Genomic DNA, 12,548 nt, shown 5'->3' on the forward strand with positions numbered 1-12,548 from the left:
CCAGATATTCTGGGCCTAACCTTGATAATGCTTCCAAAATGCAATTTATCTTAAAAAGAACAAAATGGGCCAGAGTTTAAGTAAAGGAATGATGCCAAGAGCACCAGTAGAGATGAAGCCACTTAATTTAAGCACAAGATTTAAATTAAGCACAAGCATATTTGCTCACAAATAAATAACTAAATAACTACATAAGTTAGAGTTAAATACTTCACATATCATTTAGATTTAATTCGGTAGAAGGAGAACTAGAACTTCCTTTTTCCCCCTAGACTTTCCTTTTATAAACTTTTTAACCAAACAGATGACACACAGTGAGTACTTCTGGGACCAGGAGGGTCTCAGTCATATGAGCATGGCATTGAAGTTGTTTTTTTTTTTTTTTTTCCCTCTCTCTTTTTGCGATCTATTTGAGAATACATCGGAATCGTACTGGCTTCCACATAAAGAGACTGATGTCAGAACTTAGTGACAGGTCAACATTCTAACAGACATTCTTTGGCAGGCAAGAATACAGAGGGAATGGGGGATTAGGATAGGCAGGGTTGACCCTGGGAATCATTAGCCATAGATCCATCGAGTTCACAGGAAGTACACTTGGCAGGAGACAGCATGAAGACCAACAAGAAACCTGAACAAGAGCCAATCTGAAGTTATTTTGTGAAACTCAGCATCTAACCTGTGATACGTTTACCTCATACTCATGGCATAAATGTGTCATAAGGGAATAAACACTGGAATAATACATATATATTTTAAGTAGTAGTGACTGACATTGCCCCTTAGGGCAGACATAGTGAAAAAAATACGTATATTGTCAAAAACTGTCATTATCATGAGCCATGTATTTAATTTGGAATACAGCTCTCATGGAAAGTCTAGATGTAGCTATTATGTCCAGGTTTCAATGACATAGTCACTGACTCATATGCCATAAGTTAGCCTTCCAAATGCCATCCAAACTGTAGACATGTGAGCAGAGAGAAAAGACAGCAGCAATTACTGTTCTATTAAAAATTTATATACAAGTGACTCCAACAGTATGAAGCAAATATGAGTGTCTATTCACCTAAAAATTAAACAGAATGTGAAAGTACTTTCATGTTATTTCCATTTCTTTTATTGACAATATTACAAGACAGATGCCTTTTTCAAAGGCTCTCTAAAATTCCCCTACGATATTTAAGAAGATTCCACGTTTAAAGTTGGCAAATCTGCTCAAATCCCTCTTTAAAGTATCTCCCCTTTCTTTATTTTTTAAATCATTGTATGAAGTTTCTTGGACATTACCATCCTCAATATTCAAAGCCTTGCTAAAATTCTTCTTTGCGTCTAATTTCCTATTGCAACAATATTCCTTCTCTCTCTCCTCCTCTCCTGGACCCCCTTCTAGTATTCCAAACCTCCTGAGCGTGGCCCTTTGCCTCCAACTTACTCACAGGAACTACAGGCAAACTGCTCACTGCTCTGTTCTCTACATGTACGGATTTTATTTTGTGCCTTTTTGCTCTTGTTATCCTAGATTTAAATGTCATTTCCTCTGTCACTATGGCCTATCAGTGGTTACCTCTTTTGATCTTTTCTTAATTCTTTAGTGGTTATTATGTATACATATTACTAATGTATCATTTAATATGCTTAAAACCTGGATCACATATACCCATAGAATATGACCTACCATAAGAAATAAGTGAAAATTACTTATTATATACTGTTAGTCTCTCAACAGTCTGGACCCACCACCATGTAGGCAAGAGGCAACATGGGGCATATATTCAACAAATATTTGTTTTATGAAAGGATGAATTGTGCTGAATGATATTCAGGAAGTTTAATATGGCTTTTAGGGACTGGTGTTAACCTATTCTCACAGCTTTCCGAGAGAGCTAGTATCCACAAACTTACAGTGTGTACAGTGGAATAGGAACTTTTTTCAAGACACTGGCCCTTTGTTATTGCTATGGATTGAACTGTGTCCCTGGAAATTCATATGTTGAGGTCCGAATCCCCAATGTGATAGCATTTGGAGATGTAGCTTTCGGGAAGTAATGGGCAGAGATGAGGTCATGAGGGTAGGGTCCTCACGATGAGGTTAGTGCCCTTAGAAGGAGAAACCAGAGAGCTTGCTCTCTTCCTCTCTCTGCCATGTGAGGAAATAGCAGGAAAACAATCATGGGCAAGTCAGAAAGAGAGATCTTAGCTGAATCGGAATTAGCCAGCATCCGGATTTGGATTGTCTAGACTCCAGACTGTCAGACATAAATTCCTCTGTGCCAGTCTGTAGAGTTTTGTTACAGCAGCCTAGAAAGGCTGATAAAGCTATCAACATGAAGTCTTAAGCACTTATCTTATAGAGGATTTCTAATGTTTGTATAGATACACTTGATAAACTTCAGGAAACTATCCTGTTTTGTACCACAGCAGCTAATTCAATTTAGAGAAGACTGGGCAAAAATGATGTGGTTCTGGGAATGCTTGATACAAAATTTCCCTTCACCATTATTTTACTTTTCCTTCAAAATGTAATGGGATTGGGTCGTAAATAAATATGTTCAAAGTTTCAGAGCATATCAATTTTCTTTTAAAGCTCTTTATGTTCTGATGCAAGAGTTCTGAGAGCATTTTCACATAGTTCTGAAATATAGAGAACGTAGCCTTGGTCAAAACTCCATTTCCTTGATTGGAACAGAATCTTCCTATTCTGAGTAAGGCTGATTCTCACCAATTTGCTTTATAGGGAATGTCAATGCTGGGATGGGAAGCAGTTGCAGTCACTTGTTAAAGAGACTCTGGGACCATAACTGCTTCCCAAATCCTTTGCAGTGTATCAACACAGACAACACTTAACGATTGGAACAACGATGCTATTAATAGTAAAAATGAAAGTCTGTCCATAGCGGCCACTTTATTGTTAACAGTTTGCTAAAAGTAGGTGTAGGTGACTTGAAAAGAGGAAACTTAGGGACCGTTGGTTAGTAATCTGATAAAAGAGAAATTCAGAGTTCTATTTTTCCTTGATTGTGTAAGTTTTGAGTCATTTGAGAAAATCTGAATCATAATAGGTGACCTTGTAAATGTTCTGCTGAGCGGCACATGCTATATGAGACACACACATTCTGTCTTTTCTCTGCATACTTAGTAAATGAACTCTTACTGTCCAGTTCTTGGGTATGATTTATCAGCTGCTGGACAGCAGAATTATGAGGGTCTTCTTGCTTGTCTTCCATCCCATGTATTATCTGCTTTCATCTTTAATGCTTTTTTAAAAAAAATTTTTACTAATAAAGTTTTAGGGTGAAATTTTACTTCTCACCCACCCCCAAAAAAACAGTGCTGCAATTTCATCCTAACAGTGTATATTTTACTGCTGTGACAGTGTTTAAAATCCACTGCTCTTATAACTAAAATAGTTACTTTAATGTTGAACTGAATGGAAAAACTTCTTCCCAAGTGACCAGATGAACTTCAGAGGTTCTCTGATCCTACCGAGTAATGACTACTCAGTATTATTAGAAGTTGTGATTCTATCATTGATTACCTGGCTTCAGAGTTTAGACTGGGGGTCAGCAAACTTTTTGTGTAAAGGACTAGATAGTAAATATTTTTGACTCTGGGGTCATATGGTTTCTGTCACAACCTGCTCAACTTTGCCTCCTTCTCATGGAAGCAGCCACAGACCATAGGTAAAGAAATGGGTGCACCTGTGTTCCAATAAACTTTTAGATGCAAAAACAAAAACAAAAACAAACAAAAATACCCAAGCTGTGGGTGAGATTGGGTGCACAGGCCACTGTTTGCTGACAGCTGGTCTAGAACCAGAGTTTGATAAAAGCCATGTGATAAACATTTTTATCTTTAGAATCACAGAGTGGTAAAGTTAGCAATCTCATATTTTAGTTCATATGGTGTCATTTCCAACCCAAGCAAGGGAATAGTAATTTAAAGCTAATACCATTAAAGTTCTTTAGGTTAAAAAAAAAAATGCTTAAAGACTACACATATGCAAACAGGTTAGTGGAAAAAGAAACCTATTAATGGGAACATACAATAACCATTTCTCCTCCTATGTACAATATATCATAGAGATCTTAGCTTCTCCCTTGGCTTCATCAAATCCTTTTACGGAAATGCTGCCCACATTTCTATCTGCTGTCCTAAGCCATCTCTAGAGTGACTATCTGGATATTTCCAGTTGGCTCCCATGCCATCATCTCTACTGCACAATATAAAAAAAATATAATTTCTAAAATTAGTTCTTTAAAACTTAAGGCTTTTCACCAATATTACAACTACTCTCGAGCAGAAAATGCTGGACTTAAAGGACCATATGATCATCTTTGAGTCACTTATTTCCATCTCTGCTTCTACAGTTTGCCACTAAGTCTCCAAATTATTTTCCTCTACTGCATGTTGAAAATCTACTTCTTTTGCCCATTCCCCCTTCTGCGGTTCCAGTCTGAGCCCCTGCTACTTCAGCCTCAGATTGCTACAGCCCCGTGCCAGCTGGCGTCCGACCCACACGTCTTATCTTCCTGGCTTACTCTGGACATGCTGACAGATAAAACAGTGCTTTCTTCAGGTCCTTGCTCCTACCACTTATTGAACAAGGCTGAAAATACTGATCCTGACATGTATATCCTTCTCCAAAATCACCTCAGGCTCTAGCTCACATCTCTGGAGCTTGAACCTACCCAATTTCCCGTGAACACTTCTAATGTTTTTGTTTTTCTTTCTCCAAATACTGACCTTGTATAACTGATCTTATTTTCTCTCTTTCCTACTTACTCTAATGTTACGGTACACGTCAAGTCCCAGCCCATCCTTTAGGTCTTTCTTTAGTGCTTTGGCTTCAAATGATTGCTTTTGCAAAGAATCCGTTTTAGTCTGTAACTCCCACTCGTTGGGTGATGTTAACAGTGATCTCATTTCCCTAATCGAATGTCAGCTCCCTGGCTTGAACATACGCATCCTTTGCTGACATCCGTGCCTTCTACAGAGTCTTCCGAATTCAGTCACAGCTGAATGAATGACTGGAACGAGAAAGTCTGATGTATAAGAGAGGACAGGGGGTAGCTTCTCTATAATCTTTGCTGATTGATCCTAATCCTTACCATATAATAATTTGAATCATCTCCCCCCCTCCCCCCAAAAAAACCAGCACAAGTTGGCATTTTAGTCTCTGATCAGATAAGAACAAAGATGAAAACAGCAAGAATCTGACAGGTCAATCACACAGAGTTCTGAAAACAGCCAGGACCATCAAAGGAAGAAAATTCTGTCTTTTTGCCACTAGCAAAAGATCTTTCTATCCTCTTAATTCTCCTTATTTCATGTTTCTGTAGGAATACAGGCTCTAAGAAAAAGCATCTTTAATCACCCAAGGCAACAAAGAAAAAGGCTGTCTTCATATGGAAGGTGAAGGGGTTCTTCTGGTTGTATTTATGCAGAAATTATTGGTTAAAATGCAACTTTCTCTTCCCAGATATTCTGAGAGAAGAGGAGACTGACAAGGTAGAGTTAAATACGCCAAGATGAGAAAACGTTATTTAAGTACAGGCAGAGGAAGAGGCACCAGTCACAGGAAACTACAAAGGGAACAGTGAGAAAGGCAGGAGAAAGTAGCCTTGAGGAAGCAGGGGGAAGCTCCCCTTTTCGTGCTGGGAGTGGGTCACAGTATTAGATACTATGAAGCAGACACCCAGGAGGAGGGATGAACAGAGGTTTTCAGATTTGGAAATGAGATGGTTGCCAGTAATCACAGAAAGAACCGTTTTTATGCAGAGTATGTGTTGAAAACCAAAACACCCGTGTTAATATTGTTGCTTTTATGCCTACTATGACCTCTGTGTGCATTCCCTGGGGCCATGAACTAACGGGAAGGGGGAGGGAATTAACGCTGAATAAAGACTTAATATGTACAAAGCACTGTGGGGATCATTAGGTTCTCAGCCTCCGAGGGAGGAAATGAATGAACCACAGTTGCACAGTGGTTAAGGAATAATTTGGAACTGAAGCTCTTTTCACACTTGTGCTGCTGTTACCATATCTCAGGTTTCCTCCCATGCTATTTTATAAAAATACGGCTTTCATCTGTTTTACCTAAACTTCATTTCACCCTTTGATCCCTGGGCATTATCTGCGCATAGATTGTAGAATACGAAAATTGGAAAAATCCTGCAAGATCATTTGGTCCAACCCTCTTTTCTTTTCTTCATTTAAATTAACTGAGACCCCGGAAGGAGGAGGGATGAGCAAGCCTCACCCTGTGTTAGTGAAAAAACTAGACTAAAACTCATGTTTCCTGATTCCCAAACTCAAGCCTGTTTCGTTATAAACTCTGTGTAGGGCTAGAGTTGTATGCAACCGTATGCTTGACTCAGGAGGAATGAGGAAGGTGAACAAGAAGCTCTTTTAGCACTCAATTTCTTTCTTTCTTTTTTTTTTTTTTTAAGTTTTTATTTACTCATTTGACAGACAGAGATCACAAGTAGACAGAGAGGCAGGCAGAGAGAGAGGAAGGGAAGCAGGCTTTCTGCTCAGCAGAGAGCCCGATGCGGGGCTCGATCCCAGGACCCTGGGATCATGACCTGAGCCAAAGGCAGAGGCTTAACCCACTGAACCACCCAGGTGCCCCAGCACTCAATTTCCTGATGAATGGTTTGCAATGGGGAGAATGACTTTCAGTTCTAAATACCTAAGTCTCTCTAACAGTAACAGGAGATAATTATGTTCTCGCCATAGCTGATGGTGGAGGACAAATAAGGAAAATTAAGTATATGAAATAAAATTCTAAACATCGCTAGGTTGTTAATATTCTTTATAAACTAAATTTTAGGTTTTAAATAAAGATTTCTAAAAGGATGATGATAAAAACAGAAGATGTTTACCAAAAAGAAGCTATTTTTATCAAGCTAGAAAAGCAACCTTTTCACTGTCAAGGATCAAAATCAACAAAAACTGGAATTCTCTGTGTTCAGAATTTTGCATCATTACCACATACATAACTACAAATGAGGGGGAAAAACGGGTTTTTATGAATTAAATTAAATACATAGCTACATTTTAAGGAACTACATGCTCAAATTCAATGTAAGTAAAAACAATAATGTTCTCTAAAGGCTGAAGTTGCTACAAGTATAAACAACATGTTCCAAAGCATGGAATGTATCATCCACAATACCTAGTAAATAACCACACTACCCAGTAAATGTTGGAAACATTTCCGTCACTCATTTCTGCAAGATTCCGTGTTATCTAGTAGTGCAGACAGATTGCAGTCCACATATGGCAGTAAATTTGAGTAAATAAATCTGCCATTTAAAAATCAGTACTGAATATGATCAGGAATGGGCATAGCCATGGCAACATTAGGAATGTCGTTGCTGAGCATTTCTGGGAAGTTAACCAACCACAGTACGCTGTACGCATGCACATATAGAGTTCCTACGGGCAAGGACGTATGGATCTCATTGAGTGTTAGGGTGACAAGCTAACTGCTCTGGAATGCCATGATACAAAAACTAACCAAAAAATCCCAAACAAGCTGCAGGGTACAGTACAGTCATAGCCTCCTTGAGAGTTTGCTCTGATTACCTTCTAAATACGAATGGAGGAAAAATTCAACCAGCGGAGTTACAGGCTCCAGTCAAAGAATGAAGGACACAGTTTAAAAGGATGTTTCCACGTAGCCGTGTCAGGTGGACTGGGCAGAAGTGGACGGACGTCTGCTGCTCTGGTCACCAAGCATGGCTTCAGAGCGACAGACACCTCAAGCTAGTGGTTAAGTGAGTGACGACGGAGGAATGGAAAATGAATCAAGTGTGGAACGGAGCTTCCCACCTCTTGCCTGGCGTCCGGGCCCGCAGCCCTCCTGCGCTCCGGGGCTGTCCTGTCGCACACTCCAGGGGACCAGCTGGCACCTGCGCCATTTGTGAGTCTTCCACCTGCAAGGAAAGAATGGAAGCCTCACGGAGAGGAAGCAAAAATGCCAGGCAAACCATAGAGAGATGGAAACACGACTTTGAACACGGCAAGTGGGAATTTATTTCCCAACGCTCAGTCCTATCTAAATGTAATTTAGATCTCTATGAAGACATTGTGAAAAGCAGCATTAAATATACAGGCAGTTTCTATGGCCGTGGAGACAAGAGATCATCATTGTGAGCTTCTATAGAAATGAACTCTATAGATGTGTTTAGCCTTTTTTTAAAAAATTGAAGTATAGTTGATACTTGTCACATTTTTTAATCACATCTACTATGCAGATAGTACTACAAGTGATGCATTCCATTTAAATAAGGTATGTTTATTTTACATTTGAGTTATAAAACTGTATTCAAGTCATGAACCTTTTGTATGTACAGTATCTTTTGGGTAGCATCACAGGGGTAACTCAGAAACTGCAATTAAAATACATTTTACAAAAACAAATCTCCCAAATAAGTAAGTCTGGGGTTGACAGTTGTCAGTCACTGTTCAGAGGAAACATGCATTTAAACTGTTTGTCATGTCAGAATTAAATACAGAGAAAATAAGATGGCAAATATGCCATCGTATTCATCAGATTCATCTTATTTTGTGATCACACATTCTATCAATTAATGCCATAATACATCATCTGTCATCAGACTGCAATTATGTACTGCATCAAGTTTTAAGTAGGTGCTTTCTTTTAATAGTTACGAGGAAAAATTTCCCTAATAATCATCAAGATGATGTTATACAGCTTGAATAACCTGAATTTTCCTTGAGGTGGCCACAAATGAATAGCACAGACAACTTACTAGCAACACTGAAGTAAAGATGTCATTTTGTGAACCGGAATGCCAGCATTTATGAGGAACAGGTGCTCTTTGGAGCCAGGGGAGGAATGTTTAGGCTACTCTTCTACCAGGAAGAGAATCGCTTAGGTGTTTCATAATTATTAATCACCTCTCTAAATTTCTTATAGTTTAGATCATCATAAGACACTTCCCCCAATCCCTGGAGCTAGTGACACAGTTTGGAAATTTACACAAGTATTTGCCTCCCTGGAGATAATTCCGGTAGAGGCAGCTCCCCTAAAGAGGCAAGCGATGGCACACACAGCCACAACCCATGCAAATTTCCACCGAGCCTGCGGGACCGTCCTTGGCTTTCTTTTCTCATCGTGGGAAAGAAAATGGTCTTGGAGTATTTGCTCAGTGCATGGCTTACAATGGTTTTTCTTTAACCCCGTTACCTGTAGCTTTGGCACACTGGAGGCGCCTCACAGACTTTCTCTTCATAGAGCGGGTCCGTGCAGTCCCTGCCTCCGTTGGCTGGCAGCTGAATGATGATCCGGTGCCGAGACTGCTTTCTGACTCCGGAGTCCCCTGGAATGAGGCAGCTTTTTAACTGCTGTCCCTGCACTGACAAAACAATGTCCAAATGCCAGCCCTTGTGAAGAAATTACCTTGCTTCCAGCTACATGTGCTTTGACATCCTTGAACGAGAGGCCTCATCTAGTCTCATCATTTTCCAAATTCTCCAGACCCTTATATTGAGAACCCAACCAATTTATATTAAAAAAATGTGAAAAACAGAGAAAACAGTTCCATAGTCAACTAGCCTTGCTAATGTACAGATACAAAGTAATTGCTCTTTTGTATATTTCTTTCCCCTTGAGAAATATGACAGATCTAATTAATTTATTTTCCTCTACCTTACGCTTATTTTTATGCCATTTCACATAGTCCTGTTTACCACATGGGACTTATACAGTTCTAATGAATCTTTCTTAGGAGACTATATTCAATGTTTTAATGTGAAATTTTATTTCTTTGTTATTCACTTAATTTGAAATGCACACCTCATAAATTATTCTAGTTATTTATTATTCATGTTAAACAGCCTAAGATCTTCAATTCAGGTCACATTCTAAACATCAGGGCTGTAAGTAGTGAAATGAAAGTGGTTTCCTAGAGGCAGAATTTTTACAGAAACATTCAGAGTAGCAATTACTGTAAGTAAATAACTCCAAATCATGTTGAAAAAAAAAACCCAATGGAAATAATTAAGATTTACCTTCAATGAAGATACCAACTTAACAGTATTACTCATCTAAAGATGTCCAAATATTTTCGTATTTGAAAGAGACAATGTAGAAGACTTGCCAACTTTAATAAAAGATATTCTAATTTGAAATATATACCCTTTAAGGACAAAGGCACAATTACATGGCACGATTTTACTTACATTAGAATTCCCTAGAGAATTATTTTAATAGAGTTCGCATGATGCATTTACATTTTTGCAAGATCATTAAATATTTGATATGCAGATAAAAGAACAGAGAAATTTAGAAAGTTTAGCTGTCCCTAACAATGGATGTTTAATAAACAATTAAATGAGACTTTCTTAAAATTATTGTGTTAGGGGCGCCTGGGTGGCTCAGTGGGTTAAGCCGCTGCCTTCGGCTCAGGTCATGATCTCAGGGTCCTGGGATCGAGTCCCACATCGGGCTCTCTGCTCAGCGGGGAGCCTGCTTCCCTCTCTCTCTCTGTCTGTCTGCCTCTGTCTGCCTCTCTGTCTACTTGTGCTCTCTGTCAAATAAGTAAAATTTAAAAAAGAAAAAGAAAATAAATGTCTATTAAAAAAAAGTTATTGTGTTAGTAGAAAAACGTGATTTGACAATCACAACTTTCTAATAAGGGACATCGTCCCTCATGAAGTCAGGATATCCCTCAAAATGGTCTGGGCAAGTGACTCCCAGCCATGCGGACTGAAGATTTCCGTAAGAGCAGGGAGAAAGAAGCAGATTAAGGATTCCTAAATGTCTGACTGTGTAGGAGAATTTCTTTCAAAGCCTGAAAATAAAAGTTAATACAGATTTCTCACCCTCTACCCAGAACTACTAAGTCAGAATCTCTGGGAGCTGGATTTGGGAATCAGATTTTTACAAAGCTTGCCAGAGAACTGTGAATGAAGAGCCAGGTTTGAGATCTACTGGAATAGATGACCTTGTGTATTTTATCCCAATTTAAGATTCCAGGGTTCACATGTAAGTTTTTAGGATTATTCCCATCGTGGTGAAAACCTCTACTACTAGTGATTATATTAACTATTTCAGTGAATAATTAGAATACGACAGGTAAGAAAGTAGGGGGTGAGGGGCTGGAGGAAGTGAGTAGCATAAAATTAAAGAATTTGAAAATACTGTCAAAGACTTTTTTTAAAAAAATTGTAACAATAGCAGTTTGAATTCCAGTTGCAACTTTTACATATTAAATATCATCTATCTAGGAAAGATCTAAGAAACACCAACGGGACTTCTAATAAAATTGCTAATGCTGCCTCCATCCATTATGTTGTTCCAATGGTCCCTATTTTTAAGGCCCAGGTGATAAATTCCTCTAATAATTTAGAGCTAGGAAAATTTTGTTTCCCTTGACAATCTGTTAAGACTCTTCCAGGCTTCCATTTTTTGCTTTGTTCACCAGAATCTCAGGGCTAATCTCCTTCTGAATTGCAGGAGCTTACCTTAACTTTGACTTCACAGTGCGATTTTTCTCTTCCTGTCCCCTTGCCCCAACTTCATGTACTACCTGACTCCGTCCTTCTTTTACACTTTCTACTCTTTTTCTTTCTTTCTTTCTTTTTTTTTTTTTTTTAACATTATGGTCTTTCATCTTTTTAAAAGAGTATACAAACTGCATATTCATTCTTATCATTTGGTTAGCATTGGGGGAAGGAAGAAGGTGGTTGTTTGTTTAACAGGGAAAGAAAGAAAGAACATGGAGGAGTGGGTCTTTGTTTCCAGCATGGTCAAGGTTCTCAGAGCGAGTAACTCACCAACCATGTTGTCTACAATGCAGGTAGACAACAGACATGGAATTGAGACCCAGGGATCTGGAACCTGGAGGAGACAATGAGTTCAGCCTCAGTGGCACCTTACACACTAAAAGCTCCGTATCACTAACTGTCACAAGGGACACAGGCAGTGCTGCTCCTGTGAGAGTTAGTTCCTGTGATAGAAGCAGCAGACAGTGTTTCAATCCTACTTCATTTTTCAACCTCAAAGCAAAAATTTCACCTCAGGTACAACTCTGAACCATTCTAGTGTCTTTTCATCGCAATGTCCACGAGCTTGTATTTGATATATCAGATCACGATACCTCTTTTCACTTCCATAATTGATTCCACAGTGGCAATCCACTTATTCTTAAAAAAAGTTCAAATACCTTGACCTCACGTGGCCCACAGAACAGTGACTGTGAGCTGATGAAAGCAGAGCATTCCAAAGCTGTAACACCTACAGAGGAAGTTTAATGGGGTTACACAGGAAGTGTCACGATATCCGAGTTTCTACCCACTGGGAGGTGCGCTGACTCTCAGATCTCAGTTACAAAATTACTTGTATACTCAAAGAAACAGCACTGTGGAGCTCAGCCAGGTTAGAGAGCCCTCAGATCAGAATGCAGACAAAGGGAGCGCTACAGCACATATTTAGAAAGAAAAGTGGAAGGTTTCTCACTAATAACTTGAGCGGGCAAACCTGGAATTTTACAACCTTCATAGTTTCCTGTATA

General features: G+C 39.0%; 1 protein-coding gene across 1 annotated transcript in view; it reads right to left on the minus strand.

Annotated features, from left to right (window-relative positions):
- THSD7A (thrombospondin type 1 domain containing 7A) overlaps positions 1-12,548 on the minus strand; it is a 434,994-nt gene that overhangs the window by 61,592 nt on the left and 360,854 nt on the right. Inside the window, exons 10-11 of the mRNA XM_080817988.1 lie at positions 9,221-9,353; positions 7,840-7,943 (exon numbers count right to left, since the gene is read on the minus strand). Coding sequence (XP_080674114.1) covers positions 7,840-7,943; positions 9,221-9,353 — 237 coding nt within the window. The remainder of the gene's footprint in view (positions 1-7,839; positions 7,944-9,220; positions 9,354-12,548) is intronic.

The sequence above is a fragment of the Martes martes genome (genome assembly GCF_963455335.1).
Source record: "Martes martes genome assembly, chromosome: 11".
NCBI classification, from domain to species: domain Eukaryota; kingdom Metazoa; phylum Chordata; class Mammalia; order Carnivora; family Mustelidae; genus Martes; species Martes martes.